The 22028-nt window shown below is 42.0% G+C and overlaps 1 protein-coding gene across 1 annotated transcript; it reads left to right on the top strand.

Annotated features, from left to right (window-relative positions):
- The first annotated feature begins 78 nt into the window (after positions 1–78).
- FCRL4 (Fc receptor like 4) lies at positions 79–21298 on the top strand. The gene is made up of 12 exons (XM_059902446.1): positions 79–139; positions 1862–1885; positions 6020–6274; positions 7284–7538; positions 7977–8255; positions 9071–9358; positions 14621–14731; positions 15877–15904; positions 16659–16741; positions 16941–17009; positions 21053–21084; positions 21182–21298. The coding sequence occupies exons 1-12, from the start codon at positions 79–81 to the stop codon at positions 21296–21298; spliced, it is 1602 nt and encodes a 533-aa protein (XP_059758429.1).
- Positions 21299–22028: the final 730 nt, after the last annotated feature.

The raw sequence follows: 22028 nt of genomic DNA, 5'->3' as shown, positions 1-22028 counted from the left end.
AACTCAACCAGCTATACTCAGAGGAACAACTTGCTGAACTCACTCTCCAGCACTGGGAACTGGCCTGTCTCCTATGAGATGCTCTTCAAGATCCCAGAGCAGACTTCCATGCTACTGTGGGCATCCTTGCTGGTCCTCGGTAAGTAGTGGGGGGAGGCCTCTGTTTGCTGGGAAAACTGAGCCTCTCCACAGGCAAAAGACCTCTCCTCTGTGCTGCTGAAAAAATGGATTTTACTCCCATTTAGAACAGCAGAAAATGAACAAAGGGGAAAGATATTGATATAATGGAATGAGAGGGAAAAAAAATATTTCTAATAATGTGTTCCTTGTTTGCTTTTAATTGCCTATGAAAAATTCCTCTTACCCCCCCCCCCCAAAAGTGGGCTTATTTTTCCATGCAGAAAACTACAATTAAATTTGGTTACCTTTCTAATCACAGATCATGAAAACCAAGAGTGAAAGATGAACTGAGTCCCTTGTGAAAGGACCATGTTCTGACCGTGAGCTGATGTAGAATGATTTTCTGCTGAGAATAGTTATTTCTTTCTTGTATTCTAAGATCAAACCTGCTCTGATGTTTGCAAAGAGCCTGAGAAGAGGAGAACTAAGACAATTTCCCTTTGATTTTTCTTCCCTGCTTGCCAACATTTGTCCAAATGAGACACTGATTTTCTAGTAGCTCAAGCTTAGGGAATTAAAAAAATAAAGTCATTTGTACACTGAATTTTGTTAAATGTGTTTGCCTTGTTCTCAGCTATATCTCCAGACTCCAATTAAGAAAGGAAGAGTTATTAGTGTGACTGGCACATTAGGGGAACTCAGTAAACAGTGAATGAATGGCTATATGGGGCATAGCATGGTGCTGGACAATGCAGAGAGGATGCAGGGACACGGAGGACACGGCCTCTGCCCTCAAGAACTGACATTCTGATAAGGAAATCAAAGGACAAATGAAAGAGCATTTGACTTGGCAATACAAGAAAAATATTACACAATGGATCATAGGATAATGATAATTAATTCTTGCTGATAAGAATTAATTCTTGCTGAGCCCTATGTCAGACAGTCTTCTAAGAATATCCCATTGTATTAATGTATCCAATCCTCTAACAATCGATGAGCTGGAACTTCTATAAATCCTCTTTTACAGATAAGGAATCTAAGGCATAGAGATGGTCTTTTGCCTTAAGTTTCATGCAGTAGTAAAGTGGCAGAGTCAGGATTCAAACCCGTAATCTGTCACTGGAGCTGTGCTTTTAACCACTGCCCCGTACTGCATGTCCAGTTATGAGTTTCAACTGAGCTGGAATGGGAGGGGTTCTGAATCAATAGAAAAGTGAGGTGCTGCAGCCTAGAGGTATCTCAGAGGGCTTCATGGAGGAGGTGGGATTTCATCTGGGTTTTGATACATGGGTGTAACTTGCTTTTGCTTCATAATGAAGGAGGAGAATAACACTCCAGGCAAGAAGATAGTGAAGCCAAGCCTCAGCAGCAGCCACAGTCATGTCAAAAAAATAATTACAGCAACGCTTAATTGACGACTTACTAATTTAACTCATTAAAATACGGCCATGAGGTCAGTTTCATGGCCCCCATCTTACAGATGAGAAAACTGAGCCTTGGAGGTTTTGTGTAGTTTGCCCAGGGCCACACAGCTAAAATTCAAACCTGTTTCTGCCTGAGTCTGCAGCCTGAGCTTTTGGCCGTGGCGTTACCTTGTTTCTCCAGGGTGGGTGGAACTGGGCATGTTTCTCCTCCGTTTGGCAGGAAGTCGAAAATGGGCGGGTGGACTCTTACGGTAGAATGGTTTGGGACTTGTGGTTTGCCTTGTGCTGATGCCTGGCTCTTGACTCTCTTGCAGCAGCTCCAGTCAGTGGACCACTTGGTAAGTCCCTCTTTTCTTTCCCTTTCTCTTTTATGTTTCTGGATATCCTAATAACCATCCTGTATCTCAAATACTTGTAAAAAAGAGGGCTTGTTGTGCCCGCATCATTTTCTTGAGGACTACGGGCAGGTGAAAACACGTCTTAGGACTCTGACCCTAAGAGTTTGGGAGTCACACTCCTGGATGAAACCTGGCATCGTGCTGGATGATCTTGGAGGCAGGGCTGGGATATATGTCACAGAATTCAAGGAAAGGGGGTGTCCCCACCTGATGTGGGATTCTAGCCAACTTGACAGAATGCATAGAATCCTGAGAGGGGAAGGATAGAAATAAGCCATTACCTCATTGGGGGAGGCTGAGGTTCAACCAACTTGCCGGCTTCCCCACGTCTCCCCCAGCTTGACAGAGCCACGTGCAACCAACTCATCCCAAACGTCAGCATTCTGTGTAGACATTTCTCTATTAATAAGCTCAGATCATGATAACTTTGAGCCCCCATCCTACTGGTCAGCAGAAAGTCCAGCCTTGTATTGGGAGCTGTCTCCACGAGTTTTGGCAATCCCTGCGGATTTGTCCAGCCCACTTCCCCCCCCCCCCCCCCCCCCGCCATCCAGGGAGCTGCTTTTGGTCAGCCAGCTCCAGCCAGTGGGAGCCACTGCCCCTTGATGCACACCGTCTCCTGTAGCTTCTGGGCCTGTGATTCTCCCCATCAGTGCTGTGGCTACAGCCCATTTCCCACAAATCTCTGCCTAACTGGGAGGAGATCTTAACTTGACTAGGTTTTGTTAAACATTCTAGGATGGAGAAATAAAATACAGAGAGTGTCAGCTAGTAGATGTGGCTAATCTCAGAACCCATTGACTCAGTCCCAACCTCATAAAGATGCCGGCAAGATGTGTCTGCCCCTGACCACCGGGCCACCTGCACATAGCAGGGGCAACTTACTTGGACCAGCGAGGAATAAAGCTGCATACACCAAAGAAGTTCTCCCTTCCCTCCAGTACAAGACTTACTGCCCAGTCTCCATTTCCCTAACCCCAGGTGCTTCCCAGGAACATAGACAGTGCAGATTTCTATTCTCTTCAAGAGAAACACAACCCCATACTCACTGGGATGTAGTATATCTGTATAAACCTCTAGAGAAAGAGAAAGGAAAAAAAGTCTGCAGAGACACATGAATGTTTCTATAACCAAACAGAACATTTAATTTCTTTATTTAAAACAAGTGTTCAGGTTACTCTACAGTTTTTGCCCCCAAACAGAGTATTTCCATTACATTTGGGTACAATTCTAAGGCGTATTTGGAGCAGTTCTTACAGAAAAAGGTGAGAATATTTAAAGTCTCAAGCTTTAAAAAAAACAATTGCTTGTACACCCTTGAATACAGACAGTCCTCCTTACCTGAGTATAAAAAGTACTAAGATAAAAACACACTTAATTGATTCCACTAATGATTTTATGGTAAACTGCGTATCCCCAACAGTGAGATTTTATTTTTGGAAAAAAGACAATACAAATGGAAATAATGTGTTTTATTTCCTGCATCACAGAATTTAGATTACCAAGGCAATTTGTAGAACAAAGCATGAATCAAATGTTGTTTTTTGTGTTCTTTTTTTTTTGTTTTGTTTTTTTGTATGTGATAGCTGTAGGAAACTAAAACTGCAAAAGAGCTCCCCTGCTATGCTTCTCTCCTTTCATCATAAAGGAAAAATCTTCCCCCAGAATCCTCACTCCTTAGTTCACTCCTAGCTTTATTCCTCTGACATCTCCTTACTCAGAACTGTGTCACATGGCTGGGCAAGTTAGTACTTCAGTTTTTCATACCCACTGGTGGGCAACAGGCTCAATAGAAGGGCATTGGGACTAACTTTCAGGAGCCAAACAAACATTTTCCCTATCATTGTTTGCTCCTCTTCAACTGTTAACAGATCTTGCTTTACTACACTTGTCAGTGACTTTGGGAGCCATCAGAGCAGTGGTCCCACAACACTTTTACCACCTTCATGAATTACTGCATCTTTGGCAGAATCTGAAGTATCACTTTACAATCAATTTTCATTGTGTACACAATGAAGGATTAGCCTATCAAAGCATTGATCTTTGTGCAGGCTAGAAAATAGTAGTGTTAAAGGGGTAAGAATGTTTGAGTGGGTGTTTCCAATAGTGAATAATTTGGTCTGTGATTACATTTATTATGTCAAGGAAGAAAAATTTTTTTTCTATCCTCTTAAGTTTTCTAATGAGGGCCTGCAAATTAAACTGACAAAAGGCAAAACTAGCAACAGAAAAGACAAATTTTTTATTCAAAACTTAACGGGAATACACAGAAAAATATAAACTAAGGAGGCAGTTAGAATTTGAGACTTATATAACATCTGGATAGGGAAAGGGGCAGGTGAGAAGGCCACTTACTGGAAAACACATGATTTTTAGGAAAGATAAATTGGCCCTTAAGAGCATAGATGGGAGCTATGCTAGTTTTGTGACAACTTCTGCTTTAGGTGTGGTGCCAACTTCCAGTGTCTGGTGATAAGAGCTGATCATTTATTTGCTCCTGGAGAGGTGATTTATGACAATTGAACTCTTCAGAGGCTTTGCTTTTAGGCAGATAAGGGAATTCAGAATTAAAAAAATAAAATCTATTCTCAAATGCCTTCAGCTCAAAATAATTTTTATGCCACAGTGGTGGATTCACCCTTCAGTTACTAACTCTCACACCTTGAAGCTACAAAACTTAGGAAATAAACACTCAGATAAGAAAGAGCCACAGTAACGGCTGCAGGAAATAAAGTTAAAAACAAAATCTCCCAACCGAGAAATCCTCTCCACAAAGGTAATAAAGAAAGCAAACACTTTTAGTATTGAATAAGCATTAAACCATACACTTAATAATAAGCATGCCCATCACAGGCGATCCACCAAGAGACTGCAAAGGCAGAAAAGGATCTCCCACTCTTATATTGCCAAGGGGATTCAGCCCATTACATACATGTTTTCAAGATTAAACAGTAACTAGTTCTCAAGTAGGAGGACTTGACAGCACCTTTTGTCACACATAGTTTATCCTAAAATTATCATGGTTATTGGTTTTTATCCAGAGGAGGAATAAACATCTCATATCTTTAGGACTGGAGGTAGTCTTGCATACTGCAACAAGGTACCTACCAAAGGTAAATGCTTACCCTTCCGCAGGAATGGGGAGACAGGATCCAGGGGAGCTACCCCCCTAGATGTCTGCATTTCAAAAAGATGGCTCCTTCTTGAGAAAGATGTTCCTGAGTTATGAGACTGGCAAGAGGCTTTTTAGCCATTGTAAAGATTCACGTACATTTGAAAGAAATTCTGAAAGAAAAAAAGAGAGGGAGAAGTTGTTTCCCTTATTTTCAACAGGGAGAATTAAACCTCTTATCCTTAATTTGTATTGATATTTACCCTTACATTCTCCAGCTTCTGTCCATCAATAATTCAAAGATCTTAAGGCCTGATTTTATGCAGTGTCCACATTTTATTTTCATGAAAGAGTATCTTTGTGGTGTGGGGAGTTAGAAGCACCTAGTTCCCAGCACTTATACTCTTTGTAGTTATTTCAATATAATTTTCACTTCAGACAACAGCCTGCTCACCCCTCCCCTACCTACTTCTTGTTGGAAAAAAATACTATGGACCCTTTTCCATAACTGCGTAATTGACCCCAAATTCCTATACTCCCTCCCTCTACAATCCCTCACCCCACCATATGGCCACGCCACACAAATGCTCATCCTAGAGAGGTGTGTGTAACATGAAGAACCCCGGGTGGGAGGGAGTTCAGGAGGAATCTACTTGAGGACCTGGCCTGTTGGAAAAGGTAAGGGGGTTTGCGAGCCTCCCATCACTGATCTTCTGTGGTGAGTAGGTCCTGCTGGGGTTGCCCTCCGAAAGGTTAGTGTGTTCCCGTAGATCACAGAGCAGTTGCTGCACTCCTGGGCAAGGTGAACACAGCTGGAAAACTTGAAACCTGGGGAAGCAGCAGCCTCCCCAGGGGGCCTTTCAGAGACTCTCCCAAGCTAGGTGCTTCAGTCCATTCCACACAAACCACTGCAGTGGGGACTGCAGACACCTCCACCTCAGACTCATTTCTCTTCTCCCCAGCTACTGTGCCCAGATCCATGATTTCCCTCCAGCCTCCGTGGACCACTGTCTTCCATGGAGAGAGAGTGAATCTGACTTGCAACGGATTTCACTTCTATGCACCAGAGAAAATAAAATGGTACCGTTGGTACTCTGGGAAACAACATCCAAGTGAAACCCCAGGAAACACCCTCGAGGTTCGTGATTCTGGACAGTACGGTTGCCAGGCCCCAGGCTCACTCCCGAGTAGACCTGTACACTTGCTCTTTTCTACAGGTGAGAAAGAAGGTGAATTAGTTAAAACATTGGAAGTGGTTGCAGTACATCTTAGCTCCCTGGATTGTCCAAGAACTGAGGCCCTTCATTCTACTCTAACTTTGATCTTTCAGGTTCATGTCCTCTCTCACTGTCTATAAGTGTTTTTCAAACTACTATTGACATTAGAGTTTAAATGTCTAATATTAATCAACAGACATTCTTACACACATAATTAAAGAAAGAAGTTTTAGTTTTAGGGGATTCAAAAGTGAAGCTGTCTTAGGTCCTGCCTTCAAGGGCTTTACAGCCTCCTTGGGGAGAATTTATGTATACATGAAGGCACTAAGCACAAAATAGAAAGTGAAAAGCTCCATAAAATAAGAATTCAGAGGTGGGAAATCTCCAGCCTCAGGGCTTGGGTCTTCACCTGTCTTAGGATCTGTCCCTTCTCTATTTCAGAAAATTTAGATCACTCCTCAGGCATTGGTCTACAGGAGCAGGCATTCACTGCATCATCTCAGAGAGAAAGGATGGAAATAGTCTCTAATCAGAATCTGAAGAGCATGACAGTTTCATGAGTGGACCACATTCACTGTCCCTTGACCCTGAATTTGTATCTGTGACCATAAGCCCTCTGCAGAGCGCACTCCAATGCGCTGTAACAATTCCTAGTGTATTTCTCCAAGAACTACGTCTTTGATGACTCTTGTTCTGTTATTTGGTGAGCAAGTTGGTGTTGATCTTCTCTGTAATCAATGACATCAGAGATTTCGGTCACACCTCCTCTCAGCTTTTCCTCTCCACATTAGAATCCTTATATTTTTGAATCTGTCCCTGAATGGTTAAATAGATGTGTTTAGGATTTATTTAGGAATTGTATCTGAAGCAGGTCAACTGATTTGGAAGGAAATGAGTGAACTTGAGTCAGGAGACTAAATCCTGGGGAAGAAAAAAAATCTCTGTAATTCAGAATGCACAGAGGAAGGAGTGCCTCAATGACAATGTCTTATCTGTGTGTGGTTTCCAGCATCCTTCATCCTCCAGGCCCCACATTCTGTGTTTGAAGGTGACGAGTTGGTTCTGAGATGCCGGAAAAGGGGGAAAGAGAAACTGACTGCTGTGAGGTACTTTTGGAATAGAAAAGTTATTTCTGATTCTAATAAAAGCTTGGATCTTCTGATATCACAAGCAAGATTAAACAACAGTGGCTGTTACCAATGCATTGGATCCTTGGAAAACAAGCATGTATTGAGAACAAGTCTCACAAATATTCGAATTCAAGGTAAACACTTCATTTCATACAAATTTGCTTAGCAATGTCAGGGCAGGGTAAATTGGGCACATCCGCGGGGATCTATGTAAGTGGTGTTTTTTGGTTTTTGTTGTTTTTGGCTGTGCCGCTCGGCTTGTGAGATCTTCTTAGTTCCCTGACCAGGATCGAACCAGGGTCCTCGGCGGTGAAATCACAGTGTCCTAACCACTGGACCTCCAGGGAATTCCCTATATAAGTTGATATCATAACAAACTCTGGAAATATTTGAGACCTATGTCCTCTAAGAGGCAGAGAAAGTGGAGCAATTTGACTTAAATAATCCTGGGAAAGAAAAATGTGATAGAGGGGTCAATAAGTTTGTCTTGCTGGGTGTCTGAAGTTTTCCAGAACCGAGAATCCAAGCCTGCCTCATACTGAGAACTTGATTCACCTCTTCTCTCCAATCAGAGCTATTTTCACGTCCAAAGCTGAAAGTCACAGACTCCCAGCCTACAGAGGGGAATTCTGTAAACCTGAGCTGTAAAACACAGCTTCCTCTAGAGCGGCCAGACGTTCGGCTTCGCTTTGTCTTCTTCAGAGACCATGGGGTCATCCTCTCAAACTGGAGTGTGTCCCCGGAACTCCAGGTCACAGCCATCTGGAGAGAAGACTCAGGATCATACTGGTGTGGGGCCGTGACCAGTGGCATCCACAAACGCAGCCTCCCGCTTCAGATTGACGTGCAGAGTGAGTGTTGGAGAGCCGGGCTGTGGCATCTCCCCTGACCGCTCCTTCTGGCCCAGTGAGGGTAGGGACTGCCCAGTGCAGATGGATTCTGTCATCCTAACAGAGGCACCAGGCTTAGACTGAGAAGTGAGGTGGATAATAAAGGAAACACAGGATTTCGTTTCCACCTCTATTTCTCTAAAAACTTAGTCTTTCTTTGAAATTCTAGCACCTTGACATGACAGAGGTGATTCATGGAGGCAGATACAACAGTTGGGCAAAACAAAATGAAAACAAGAAACAAAATTCTCTGCTACTGAATCGACAGATTCTAGGATGTCAGATCTTGGGGCAAACTATTTAGAAGACACATATCCACAGAGCTGGACCCTAACCAGAAACAACAACAGTGTGATGTGTAAAGCAGAAGAGAAGGACATACATACACACAAAGATAAATACAATAAATATCAGCTTGTCTTAGGTACCAAAGCAGGACTTCTGGAAACGGATGTGGTCTAGGTCAGTGTGACGATAGCCACTATTGTTATTACTTATCCCAGGTCAAAATAATTCACACTGACAACTAGGACATGACATAAAACCCAAATGCTTTATCAGGGAGACCCAATTTTTCTCTCCTGGAGCCTGTGCATCAGGATGGAAAGGTTACTACATTTAATGATACTCTAGGTCCCAAATCCACAGTCTACGAGCTACAGTGCTAACACCTGCAGAAGAGTATATCTTAAAGTCTCATAAAAAGTGACCCTGTCCAACATCCCACCCCTGTCCTCCTCTCATCATGCCCTCACCTGTTGTCTGTGTTCGTACAGGAATCCCCGTGTCTGGAGTGTTCCTGGAGACCCAGCCCCAGGGGGACCCAGTGCTTGAAGGGGAGATACTGGTCCTTGTCTGCTCTGTGGCTGAAGGCACGGGGAACACCACATTCTCCTGGCACAGAGAGGACACGAGGGAGAGTCTGGGGCAGAAAAGTCAGCGTTCCCAGAGAGCAGAGCTGGAGATCCCTGTTATCAGGGAGGGCCACGCAGGGGGCTACTACTGCACAGCTGACAACGGCTACGGCATCATCCAGAGCGAGGCGGTGAACGTCTCTGTGAGAAGTAAGTTTTAACCCCCATTGACCTTATTTATTCTCAGATTTCTCAAATTAGGGGTGGGCACAACCAACACTATCTTTGTGATTCTCGTTTTTCTATTTCCATTTTGCCATTTTCCACTGCGACGTTCACTTTTTTTCCATTAAATGTCAATAATTCAGGTTATAAAGTGGTACTACAGTGAGGTAATGCTGGCCAGGGGCCATTTCATCTCTTGGGGATGATTCTGTGCGCCTGTATGCTGATCCATTGTGTGTCACTCTCAAAGAGCAGTCTTATGTCATCAGCAGTGTTTTAGGGTAGGGTATAGCTCCTTCATCCTAAGCGTCAACTGTACTCTCCTTTTGGTAATCCTCCACAGGACGAAAGACATAAAACATCCCTTTACTCCATTACTGTAGGTCTAAGAGTGTCTCAGTACCAACTTGTATGCAGGTCAGGAAACTTACAAGTACCAAGAGCGAATACAGAGCCCCATTATGTCCACAGAGGAGATAAGCCTTCCTTTGCGATAGTACAGTCGTAGCTTATATCTTTACCTTCCTCTGTCTCCAAGGAGTCATACTAGGTCAAGCCAGGTTCCCACTCAGCTCCCCTGGCACTAAAGAAATGGTTTCTATGGGGCTTCAGTTCATCCTCTATCCCAGGTTCAGTTGCATCCCAGGCTATCCAATAAAGCTAGCTGTTATGGAGGAACTACTGGAAAGCTAGATTTCCCCGCTTTCCTTTACAGTAAAACCCCTTAAAAGAGTTATCTCTACTCACTGTCTTCACTTCTATTTTCTCTCAAACCCATCACCCTGAGGCTTGCCTCACTCCAATGGTACTTCTATATCTATTCATCAGATACCTCTTTTAAGGTTTTTTGTTTTTTTTTTTTACTGGATCCCCATCATATTTTTTTTAAATAAATTTATTTATTTTAATTTTGGCTGCGTTGGGTCTTTGTTGCTGCGTGCGGGCTTTCTCTAGTTGTGGTGAGCAGGGGCTACTCTTCGTTGCGGTGTGGGGGCTTCTCATTGCAGTGGCTTCTCTTGTTGCAGAGCACGGGATCTAGGTGCGAGGGCTTCAGTAGTTGTGGCGCGTGGGCTCAGTAGTTGTGGTTCGTGGGCTCTAGAGCTCAGGCTCAGTAGTTGTGGTGCACGGGCTTGATTGCTCTGTGGCACGTGGGATCTTCCTGGACCAGGGCTCGAACCCATGTCCACTGCATTGGCAGGTGGATTCTCTAGATCCTCCAACTCTAATACACCTGCAAGTCCAGATAACTCTACATTCAAAGTATCACCAGAATATGACTAATTCCCACCACTTCCACTGCTACCACCTGATCCAAGCCACCTGGATGACTGCAATAACACTCTGATTTTCTGCTTCACCTGTTGCTCCACACAACCTATTCTCAACACAGTATCAGAAGGAACTCTCTAAATCATAAATCAGATCATGTTACTCTTCTGCTCAATATCCTCCCATGGCTTCCCTTCTCCTTCAAAGGGAGAGCCAATGTCCTCTCAATGTCCCACCAGGTCCTGATGATCTGGCTGTCCTACTATTCTGACCTGATGGCCCACCACTCTCTCCTCACCTTCTCCACTCTAGCCACCATGGCCCCCTGTCTCTTCTTCAAAACTTCCAGTCACACTCCAACCTCAGGGCCTTTGCACTGCTCTTCCCCAATATCTTCATGCTCATCCCCTCACTTCCTCCAGGACCTCACTCACCTTCTCAATGAGACCTTCCCAGCCACCCTATACAACATAGCAGCTCTTCACCAAGGCCCTCCCTCTCCAAGTCTTGCTTGATTCTTCCTCACAGCATGTGTCACCAACTGCCATGCCATGCAGTCTTTTTCTGTCTCTTTCCACACCTCCCATAGTAGCCTCATAAAGGTAAATCTCTATTTTGACCATATTTTATCCCAAGTGCCTATTCTACTGATTAGCTCATATTAGGCATTCAGTAAATATTTGCTGAATGAATAAGTTTTACACATATCATTTTTGCTTATCGTAGTAATAATCCTAGAAAATAAAGATATTATCATCTCCATTCTACAGAAAAGGAGTGTGAAACTCAGAAAGGTTTGGTAATTTGCCTATGGTCACAAAGTTTATACCTGGCAGCCCAGATCTGAACCTCGACACAATCTTTTAGCTCAAAGAGACAGAGATCTTTCCCTCTGTCTGACTTGTCATACTTAGCATAATGCCCTCAAGCTTCATTCATGTTGTTGCAAATGGCAGAATTTTCCTTCTTATGGCTGTATAATATTGCATCATATTCACATTCCATCATGATGGAATATTATATATATATATACCAGATTTTCTTTGTCCATTCATACATCGATGGACACTTAGGTTGCACATGTCTTGGTTATTGTAAATAATGCTGCAGTAAACATGGGGATGCAGATATCTCTTCAAGACAGTAATTCCATTTCCTTTGGATATATACGTAGAAGTGGGATTGCTAGATCATATAGTAGTTCTATTTTTAAAAAATTTTTGAGGATCCTGCATACTGTTTTCCATCGTGGTTGCACAGGTTTACATTCTGACCAACAGTGTACAAGGGTTTTTTTCTCTCCACATCCTTACCAACACTTGTTATTTCTAGTCTTTTTTTTTTAAGTTATAGGGAATAAAGTTTATTTTGGCAGAGAGTGTTAAACAAAATTAAAATTGCATACATTAGTAATATAACTCAACATCCTTAATTTAGTGTAAGTGTGACACATTTTCTTGCTTTCCTATGTTCTGCTGAATCACCATAACGTAGACTGCTTTATTAAACTGAAATGCTGAAATTTAATTTTACTGTTTTTGCTTACGCTCTGATTCTAAACAAACTTTATAAAAAAGCCATTGTAACAGGTGTGAGGTGCTACCTCACTGTGGTTTTAATTTGCATTTCCCCAATGATTAGTGAGGTTGAACACCTTTTCATGAACCTGTTGGCTTTTGCATGTCTTCTTTGTAAAAATGTCTATTCAAATCCTTTGTCCATTTTTAAATTGGATTATTTGAGGGTTTTTTTGCTATGGAGTTGTATGACTTCCTTATACTATTATATATTAACCCCTTATCAGATACATGATTTCCATGTATTTTCTCCCATTCTATAGATTGCTTTTTCATTTTGCTGATTATTTCTTTTGTTGTGCAGAAACTTTTTAATTTGATGTAGTACTATTTGTGTATTTTCACTTTTGTTGCTTGTGCTTACAGTATCGTATCCAAAAAGTCATTGCCAAGGCTAATGTCAAGGAGCTTTTTCCCTATGTTTTCTTCTAGGAGTTTTATGGTTTCAGGTCTTCCATTTAAGTCTTTAATACATTTCAAGTTAATTTTTGTGAGTGGTATAAGATGGAGGTCCAGTTTCATTCTTTTGCATGTGAATATCAAGTTTCCCCAGCACCATTTATTAAGAGATTATCTTCTCCACTGAGTATTCTTGGCTCTCTTATCCACTATTAGTTGACGGTATATGCATGGGTTTATGTCTGGACTCTTGATTCTGTTCCACTGATTTATGTATCTGTTTTTATGCTAACACCAATTTGTTTTGGTTACTCTAGTTTTGTTATATAGTTTGAAATCAAGAAGTGTGAAGCCTCCAACTTTGTTCTTTTGTTGCAGGATTGCTTTAGCTATTTGTTGTCTTTTGTGGTTCCATACAATTTTTTTTTTTAATTTCTGTAAAAACTGCCGTTGGAATCTTGATAGGGATGGCAGTGGATCTGTAGATGACTTTGGATGGTACGGACATTTTAACAATTTTAATTCTTCCAATCCACAAACATGGGATATCTTTCTATATTTGTGTCTTCTTCAATTTTTTTCAACAATATCTTATAGTTTTCAATATACAGATCTTTCACCTCCTTGGTTAAATTTACTAGTAAGTATTGTATTATTTTTGATGTTATTGAAAATGGGATTGTTTTCTTTATTTCTTCTTTAGGTAATTCATTGTTACATGAATAGAAACACAGCTGATTTTGTATGTTGATTTGGTATCCTGCAACTGTAGTGAATTTGTTTATTAGCTCTAACAGATTTTTTGTGGAGTCTTTAGGATTTTCTTTATATAAGATCATGTCATCTGCAAACAGAGACAATTTTTCTTCTTCCTTTCCAATTTGGAGGCCTTCTATTATTTTTTTCTTGCCTGATTGTTCTGGTTAGGACTTCTAGAACTATGTTGAATAGGAGTGGTGAGAGAGGACACCCTTGCCTTGGAGAATGGATCCAATGGAAAAATCAGAATTCCCCAACAATTTAGTTTATTCCTTCCATCAGTTTCTTTCCCACCTCCCCTTCAAAGCACGTAAGACTCAGGCTTCTATGAGGAAGGAAACTGGTGGCATTTCATTGTGGTGACCCAATATATATATATATATATTTTTAAATTTTATTTATTTATTTATTTATTTTTGGCTGTGTTGGGTCTTCGTTTCTGTGCGAGGGCTTTCTCTAGTTGCAGCAAGTGGGGGCCACTCTTCATCGCAGTGTGCAGGCCTTTCACTGTCGCGGCCTCTCTTGTTGCGGAGCACAGGCTCCAGATGCGCAGGCTCAGTAATTGTGGCTCACGGGCCCAGTTGCTCCGCGGCATGTGGGATCTTCCCAGACCAGGGCTTGAACCCGTGTCCCCTGCATTGGCAGGCAGATTCTCAACCACTGTGCCACTAGGGAAGCCCCCAATATATTTTTTTAATGGAGAGCAATCTCAGAGTTACTGCTGGTTCAGCTAGTGCCCTAATCGGTGGTGATATTTGTTTTCTTTCTCAGGCAGGCTGCTGTTCCAAAGTTAGGTGCTGCCAAGCCGCTGTCGCATAACATCCGTCCAGAAGTCTAGGGGAAGTTTCCAAAAGGCCAAAGTACAGAATAGATAGAGAGATAGAGAGGCAGATGTAGATTCTCCCCCAAATATTAATCTCTGAAATGATGTCTGGGGGTCGGTGGAGGGAGCTGTCTAGCTTTCTCCCCTTTGCCACAATCCACCCAGGCTCTTGTCTTCTACCCCTTCACAGTGAGTCACTTCCTGTCACATACAGGCTCACGGCTGTGCTGGCCACAAGTAGAAACCTGCTTCCTGTGCCACACCAGTCCTAGCCTAGTCCTCAAAGGCCCCCATGAGTCCTCATCTTTTAGATTCTTCCCTCTACCAGGGCTCAGGACCCCAGCCAAGCCGAGGAAAGGTTCCAGGGCTCCAGGCCCTAGACCCCTCCCCCGGAGGCTCATACAGGCTTTTCCCCTCCAGGCACCCCAGGGAAAAGAAGAGGCCTTGTTGCGGCGGGAACCACTGGGGGGACATTCGGCGTTCTCCTGGCTGTGGCCCTGCTGTTTTACTGCTGGCACCAGAGGAAACTAGGTTTGTGTTCTCTCTTACCTTTTGCTGGAGTCCATGCCCTGTCCCTGCCTCAGACATCCCAGCTCACCCCAACCTCGGTAACAGCCACACCACCGTCCTCCACCTCCCCACCCCAGCGCTCACAGACACACTCATACTCTTTCTTGAAATGGCAGTTTCCTTAATAGGTATCTACTCTAATTTACTAAGCCTCAAGTGAAAGGTAGGGAGGAAATAAACATTTTAATGTAAAGTTTCAAAAACTTTAAATGGTTTCCTTGGGTGGTTTCTTTGGTCCAAACAGACTGGTCAGCTAGATGCTTCAGCCCATCCTACATCCCCTATAAGTGGACAATCAAAATAAACTGAAAGCCCCTCTGAAGAAATGACTGAGAATGGGAGCTGGCTAATCTTTATCCTTCTTCTTCCTCAGAGACTTCCCAGAGTCAAAGCCCGAAACCAGCACCTTGTGCTCCAATGGCTCTGCTCTCCACAGGTCAGACCGCTGCCTCCCCCTCTACCTGGTGGAGAGAGTTTTTCCCTGGTACTATCTGCCATGTGCTTCCAAAGGCTTCTTGCTTTAACCCAGGTCAGGCTAGTTTCAGATGCCAGGAAACCTGGTGTAGAAGACAGGCACAGAAACTTTTTCAGCTCTAGTATAATTACCCATCCTTCATCCCTGTCTCTTAATTTAATTCAATTCAACTCAACTCACCAGATCCTTCTGAGCACCTGCTATGTGCCCTGCACTGGGCTGAATGTAGGGAGATTTGGACCTTTGACCATGAGTCTCCTTAACGAGCTTGAGCCTGAGGTTCCTCTGAGCATAACCACAGATGCTCCTGGAAATCCATCTACAGCTCCTCACTACTCTGCAAGAAAGACAATTTGGCTATACTTAGTATTTCCTGAGGTATATCAACACAGCCTTGAACTTTAATCAAGTCTCAAGTAATTGCACATTCAACATAGAAATGTGTAGCCCTGTCCCCAGCAAGTTATATGCTTTGTTCAGTTCTTTTTCACATCGTTTTCATGAGAATATGGGACTGGGCCCATGTTTGAAATAACTTTCTGATGACCTCTCTTAGGCAGTGCATGTGTGTGAAATATTTGAGAATGAGCTCCCTCTGCTGACACAAATCTGCCTTCGTTTTATTTTGCAGGAGATGGTTCTCTGGGAGACACAACCAGGTGAGGCCTCAGCCTTCTGGTTTCCCAAGAATAAAATTTGCAGAACTGTGGGGCTGAAAGTTTAGGCCAAGTGATTTCTCTGTGTCCCTGTGTCTAGATACTCCCATTTTCACATTCCTTGAAATGGCCACAATCACAGCTTCCTAGAATCCTTCTAATAGTTTATATAATGGATTTTGCATGTATTTAGATCAGTTTCTTATTTGAAATTTATCCATTTATCTGAATGGAAGATACCAAAGGTTATAGATTTTCTAGGTTGCCACAGAATATTTCTGGTGCAAATAGTCCTATAGTTAGGCAATGTGTTACTATAACTATGTATAAAATGACTATTAATTCTAGACTTTCTAGAGGAAGCTCAGCTTCTAGGAATCTTCTTTTTGCCCCACATGTGCTCATATACTCATCAGATTTTGTGTTTTTACATTTGGTTTGGAAAATATGGTCTTCTTCTGTCTGTGTCAGTGCCTCAGTCTTATAGTCAGGGACTTGGAGCATGGATTATGTCTAATTTCTTCTTGAATTGTCCAGGTAGAATGCTTTGAGGACACTTCCTCCTGATGATGAGGCTGGGTTTTTTTAACCAACTAAGAGTGACCATTCTATCTATGAGATCATCATTCCTATGATGTTAGAGACTCTTCTGGCCTTGTTCTGCTGACTTCTCCCCATTCCTTTTTGTCTCTGTCTGTCCCACTCTTGTGCATATTATAATGTTCCAAGGATGATCATGTGTTTCTGTGCCTCACAGGAGACCCCTAACCCTAGACCCAGGAGTGTCCTTCCATCCCATGTGCCCTGCTCCAGTGGAGCTGCAGCAGTTGTATGGCAATGGTAAGGATTTCCTGGTAGGAAACTGCTCCCAGCCTGAGCCAGGGAGAGATACTTTGTTTTGAGGCCTGGCAAAGGCCCCTGGTCTCCCTAACTATCCCAAACCCAGACATTCCCAATAAATAATTGCTTAGGAAGAAGCATCTGCAGCATACCTCACTGACTGGGAAGGCTTAGAAAGTGTTGCTTTTTTTGTTCTCAGTGCACCCCAAAGAAAGAGACCTGGTATATTCTGAGGTCCAGATTATTCAGCCTGGGGAAGAAGGAGAAGGTAAGTCACTGGGGAGAGATTCTTGCTGCAAACTATATTCATTCATTCGACACATATTTACTGAGCACCTCCTATGTGATGGGTACTGCTTTAAGTAAAGGGAGTAAATCAGTGAACAAGGCAGATAAAAATCCCTACAGTGTGATGCTTAGATTCTGAAAAGAGAAGACAAACACAGAAAACTTCATAACATATCTTTGCTCATGATCAGAACAAAAACTGAACATCCTTCTAACAGATACTGTAATCATGAAGGTGTATGTACAAAGATCTCCCTTAAGTAATGAATGAATGATTGCAAAGCACCTATTATGTGATAAGGATATATATGCATTATAATATATATAAATATACATATGTATGTATATGTTTAGTTAATCCATATAACAACCTTGTGTAACCAGTGTACTGAACAAGCAGGACTCATGACTTAATTACAAAAATCTTCTGTCTCCCACTGTCTCTTTAAACTTTCTTCTGTGAGAGATCTTCTCTGGCAATCAGGATGAAAATTCTGGCAGCCAAAGTCTTTACAAAACATTATCTTAGACAATAGACAGTAGGTGGACACTTTATGTCATAGTCTCTATTAAGTAACTAGAACACCTAGTTTGAAGATGTTAAGAAAAACTTTCCCCTCTCCTAGTTCAGGCAAATTTCAGAATGGAAGCTGGCAATGGTAGGGATGAGGGGGAGGACCAGGCAGAGTTGGCTTCTCTGTTTCTTTGGTTGACTTCCCCTAATTAGCCTGGAGAAATGAGTGGGAAAGGAGTTACTCCAGCTGGTATTTTGGAAGCTGGCTTCTGCCCCTCTGGGATGGCAGATGGTTAAGGAGGCACTCCCCAGTATAAGGTACATGTGTGGTCTCTTGAGGTTTCTTGCTGGATCCCTCCTTCCTAAAATTCCTTTGGCACAGCTGGTGCATTTCGAATTCCAGGAGTTGTGTGTGACTCATTCACTGGCCTCACCTCCAGTCAATCACATCCAGCTTCCTGCTGCTGGATTCCCTTGGTACCTGGAGGCCCTACTGAACAGGACCCAAAGTGACCATACTCCTGCTTGTTCTGTCTCCCACGTGGACCACATCTGTCCTTGGGGACACCTGGGAATTTCAGGTCCTTGCTAACCCAGCAGCTTTCTTCTGATCCCACCAGCAGTCATGAGTCAGAACTCTCAACGCTCTTGATAAGGGTGTTGAAATATTTTTTATTGTTATCTGCAGTAAGAAATGCAAATTGTACTGTTAAGCAGTGTGAATGTGCACACACTCACACACACAAACACACACATAACTGAACTAAAGTTTTAGGAGACAATACTTAGTGTGATGCACTCTGTTTTCTATTCCACTCATTGATTGTTTTAATCAGCTTTATTGAGGTATAATCGACATACAATATAATTCTCTACATTTAAACATACAGTTCAAATTATTTTAATAAATGCATCCACTCACAGAACCACCACCACAATCACCAGGTCGAACATTTCCAACAGCCCAGAAAATCCTTTCATGCTCCTTTGCAGTTAATCTCCCCCCAGCTCCACCCCTGGCAACCACGGATCTGCCTTCTGTCCTATAGTTTTGCTTTTCTATAATTTCATATAAATGGAATCTTATGTAATGTAGTCTTTAGGTCTGGATTCTTTCACTTAACATAATGTTTTGCAATTCATCCATATTCTAGCATATTATAAGTAGTTCACTATTTTTTTTGTCATGTAAAAAGCTATGCACATTTAATGTATACAACTCATGAGTTTGGAGATCAATTAACAAACACCAAGGAAACCATCACCACCATTAAGGCCACAGATATATGCATCATCTTCCAAAGTTTCCTTCCACACACTTGATAATGATGATGATGATGATGTGTGGTAAGAACACTTAACATAAGATTTACCTTCTTAGCAAACTTTAAGTATACAATAGAATATAGTTAGCTGTAGGCACTATGCTGTATAGTAGATCTCCAGAATTTATTCATCCTTCGTAACTCAAACTTTGTACCTTTTGAGCAATACCTCTAGCCTCCTTTCCCTCAGCCCCTTGGAACCACCATTCTACTCTCTGCTTCTATGTGTTTGAGAACAGACAGTATTTGTCTTTCTGTAACTGGCTTATTTTTCTTAGAATAATGTCCTCCAGGTCCATCTGTGTTGTCACGAAAGACAGGATTTCCTTCTTTTTTAAGGTGGAACAATATTCCGTTGTGTGTGTGTGTCTGTGTGTCTCTGTGTGTGTCTGTGTGTATCATACTTCCTTTATGCATTCATCCATCAATAAACATTTAAGTTGTTTCCATATCTTGGTTATTATGAATAGTGCTGTGATCTCTTCAAGATCCTGATTTCAATTCCCTTGGATATGTACTCAGAAGTGGGATTGCTGGATCACATGAGAGTTTTATTTTTAAATTTTTAAGAAACCTCCATACAGTTTTCCATAGTAGCAGTACCAATTTACACTCCCACCAAAAGTGTACCAGAATTTCTTTTTCTCCACATCCTTGCCAACACTTGTTATCTTTTGTCTTTTTAATGATAGCTATCCTAACAGGTGCGAGGTGATATCTCACTGTGGTTTTGATTTGTGTGATTACTGATGTTGAGCACCTCTTCAATAACTGTTGGCCATTTGTACGTCTTCTTTATAGAAACATCTATTCAGAACCTTTGCCCATTATAAAATTGGGTTATTGTTATTGTTGTTATTTTAGCTATTGAGTCGTACGAATTCCTTATATATTTTGCGTATGAAACCCTTATCTGATATATGGTTTGCAAGTATTTTGTAAGCTGCCTTTTCCACCTGTAGCACCTCTCCAGTATTTTTGTGCCTAGTAGAAATTTCAGTTGTAACTTGATCCTGAACTTGGTTTACAAATGAGGTTAAGGACTTTTACAAGGTCATAAGCCAGTAAAAGACTAAGTCTTCTGTTTTGCTATAATATTTGCTGCATAAAGTGCCTATTGCTATATTTGACTAACATGCATCATCTGAACACCTGCTTTGTCTGTTACTTTGATTTCTCAGCCATCCCCACTAATCAGGACATTTTGAATGATAGAATTAGAACTGCCATCAATTTGATTGGGTTAATTGGGTACATCTTATAGAGTCACCTTGATCAGTTGCTGCTCTTCACATTCTGTCCTTGACATATTTGTCAAAACACCACTGAAGCTGAGCACTCTGTTGGTGGACGAGTTCTATTTTAGGCACTTTATGTGTTGATGATCTGTAGCAAGATTTCTTCACCAGTGCCTCAGTGTTTGCATGAAGCCCCTGAAATTGTATGCAAATTTCCGTGCATATGTCTATTGTTCTGGGGAGGGAGTATATAGCTTCCATCAGGTCATTAAAAAGATCTGTAAACCCAAAAGGTCTACGGTAAAAATATAATGAAAAAGAGAGAGTTCCAGGATGTACCTTTTTTCCCAAGCTCTATCTCTCCATAAAATTACTATATATAGCTCTCATGATTCTAACTTCTCTGAGATTCTTAATTTCTAATATGCAGGATGTGACAAATCACACCTGCTAAACTTTTCTCTCACTATGGCTCCATCTCTAAGAAACTTTGGCAATAAAATCAATAACCAGAACATGCTAATGTAAGAGAATTTTTCTCACAGGGCATACATTTGAAGAGGTCTAGTGGGAACTTGCAGAACAAGCAGGGGTTGGACTTCAAGGTCGGTAAGATGGAAGTTAAGAGAGGCAAGAATTGTAACTAAGAGAGAAATTATCTCTTAACATCTGGTAAAGGAAGGGAGTGAGGTTCCTTTCTGTGGTATTGAGGGAGAACATTATAGATCAAGGGAGCCTGACAAGGACATGCAGAGGGCTGGGTTAAGAAATGGTAAAACAAAGTCACACGTGTTGTAGGACATGTTGGGGGTCAGGGAGGAGAAAACATGACAATCAATGCAAAAGGCCCAGTGACTCCCAGATTCTGGGAAATAAGCTATAAGACTGAGTTCTGAGTGGATCCAAATAAATACTCATAGTTCAGTGGTTTCCTTTTCTTCCACAGGAAATACCTTCAGAACATCTCTAGAGGACCAGGTGAGTTTCATTTTCTGACTGTTTTCTCTCCCACTACTGCTTATAGCCCCATACGCCTTCTCCTTCCAGTTCTTCTTCTATCTTCTTTCCACCCCAGAATGCCTCAATTGTCTACTCTGAGGTGAAGACACAGCTCCAAGATGATTCAACTGGAAAGGTCAGCTCTAAAGATGAAGATATCATGGAAAATCACAAGGGTGTCCTACTAATGTGACTTGTCCCTGATCCCAAGACCCAACTCAGTGCAGTCCTTGAGGTCTCTAGAGTGACCAACTAGTTCCAACTTTCCGGTTCTTCTTGCCCATGTGCATTCACTCCCAGGACTTCTGATTCACCCACTCTGATGCCGTGATGGGAAAGCCCCTCAGAGACGTCACTGAAATGACCAGGGTCCATGGTTAAAGAAGAGCCTGTGTACCTGCTCTGAGCCTAACCTAATGTGTTCCCTAGGGTGTGATTTAGGGGAAAGGAATAAGGAGGCAGAAGGACTGCTGCTGAAAAACAGAAGCACAAATTTTGGAGAACTGGGATTTGCATCTAGACAGAAAGGACCAAGTGACTCAGGTCTCTGTTTAATACATCTTCAACAATTCTCCCACTGGGGAATCAGCTGCATCAATTAGTTTCACTATGAGTGACTGCATGTATACTTTACAAGCAATGCATAACCCCATCCCTCCTGCTTACACTGTTTACACTGTCAAGATTCAGTTGCAGACAGAAGAATTCATTCCAAGTGGTTTACAGATAAAGGAATTTAAAAGTTTATATTAACTACTTCGGAAAATCATTAGAAGAGTTGAAGAAGCAGGCTCTAGACTAGGTTTCCAAAAGCAAAAGCTAATTACGTTAATGTTATTAGGGACAAAGTTTTTAACACTGGAGACAAGAAATACAAATATAAAATTAAAAAGTTAAGTAAGTAACTTTAAGTAACCCCAAAA

The sequence above is a fragment of the Balaenoptera ricei genome, chromosome 1, assembly GCF_028023285.1.
Source record: "Balaenoptera ricei isolate mBalRic1 chromosome 1, mBalRic1.hap2, whole genome shotgun sequence".
In the NCBI taxonomy this organism is placed as follows: domain Eukaryota; kingdom Metazoa; phylum Chordata; class Mammalia; order Artiodactyla; family Balaenopteridae; genus Balaenoptera; species Balaenoptera ricei.
The sequence above is the reverse complement of the archived record's forward strand: the minus strand, read 5'-3'. Positions and strand labels throughout refer to the sequence as shown.

Bases quoted from the DNA above. Each gene is read 5' to 3' on its own strand.
- FCRL4 (XM_059902446.1), top strand. From the start codon at position 79: ATGCTCTTCAAGATCCCAGAGCAGACTTCCATGCTACTGTGGGCATCC. The intron at 16,742-16,940 runs GTAAGGATTTCC...TTTTGTTCTCAG, and splicing joins GCAGCAGTTGTATGGCAATG to TGCACCCCAAAGAAAGAGAC. The intron at 21,085-21,181 runs GTGAGTTTCATT...TTTCCACCCCAG, and splicing joins GAACATCTCTAGAGGACCAG to AATGCCTCAATTGTCTACTC.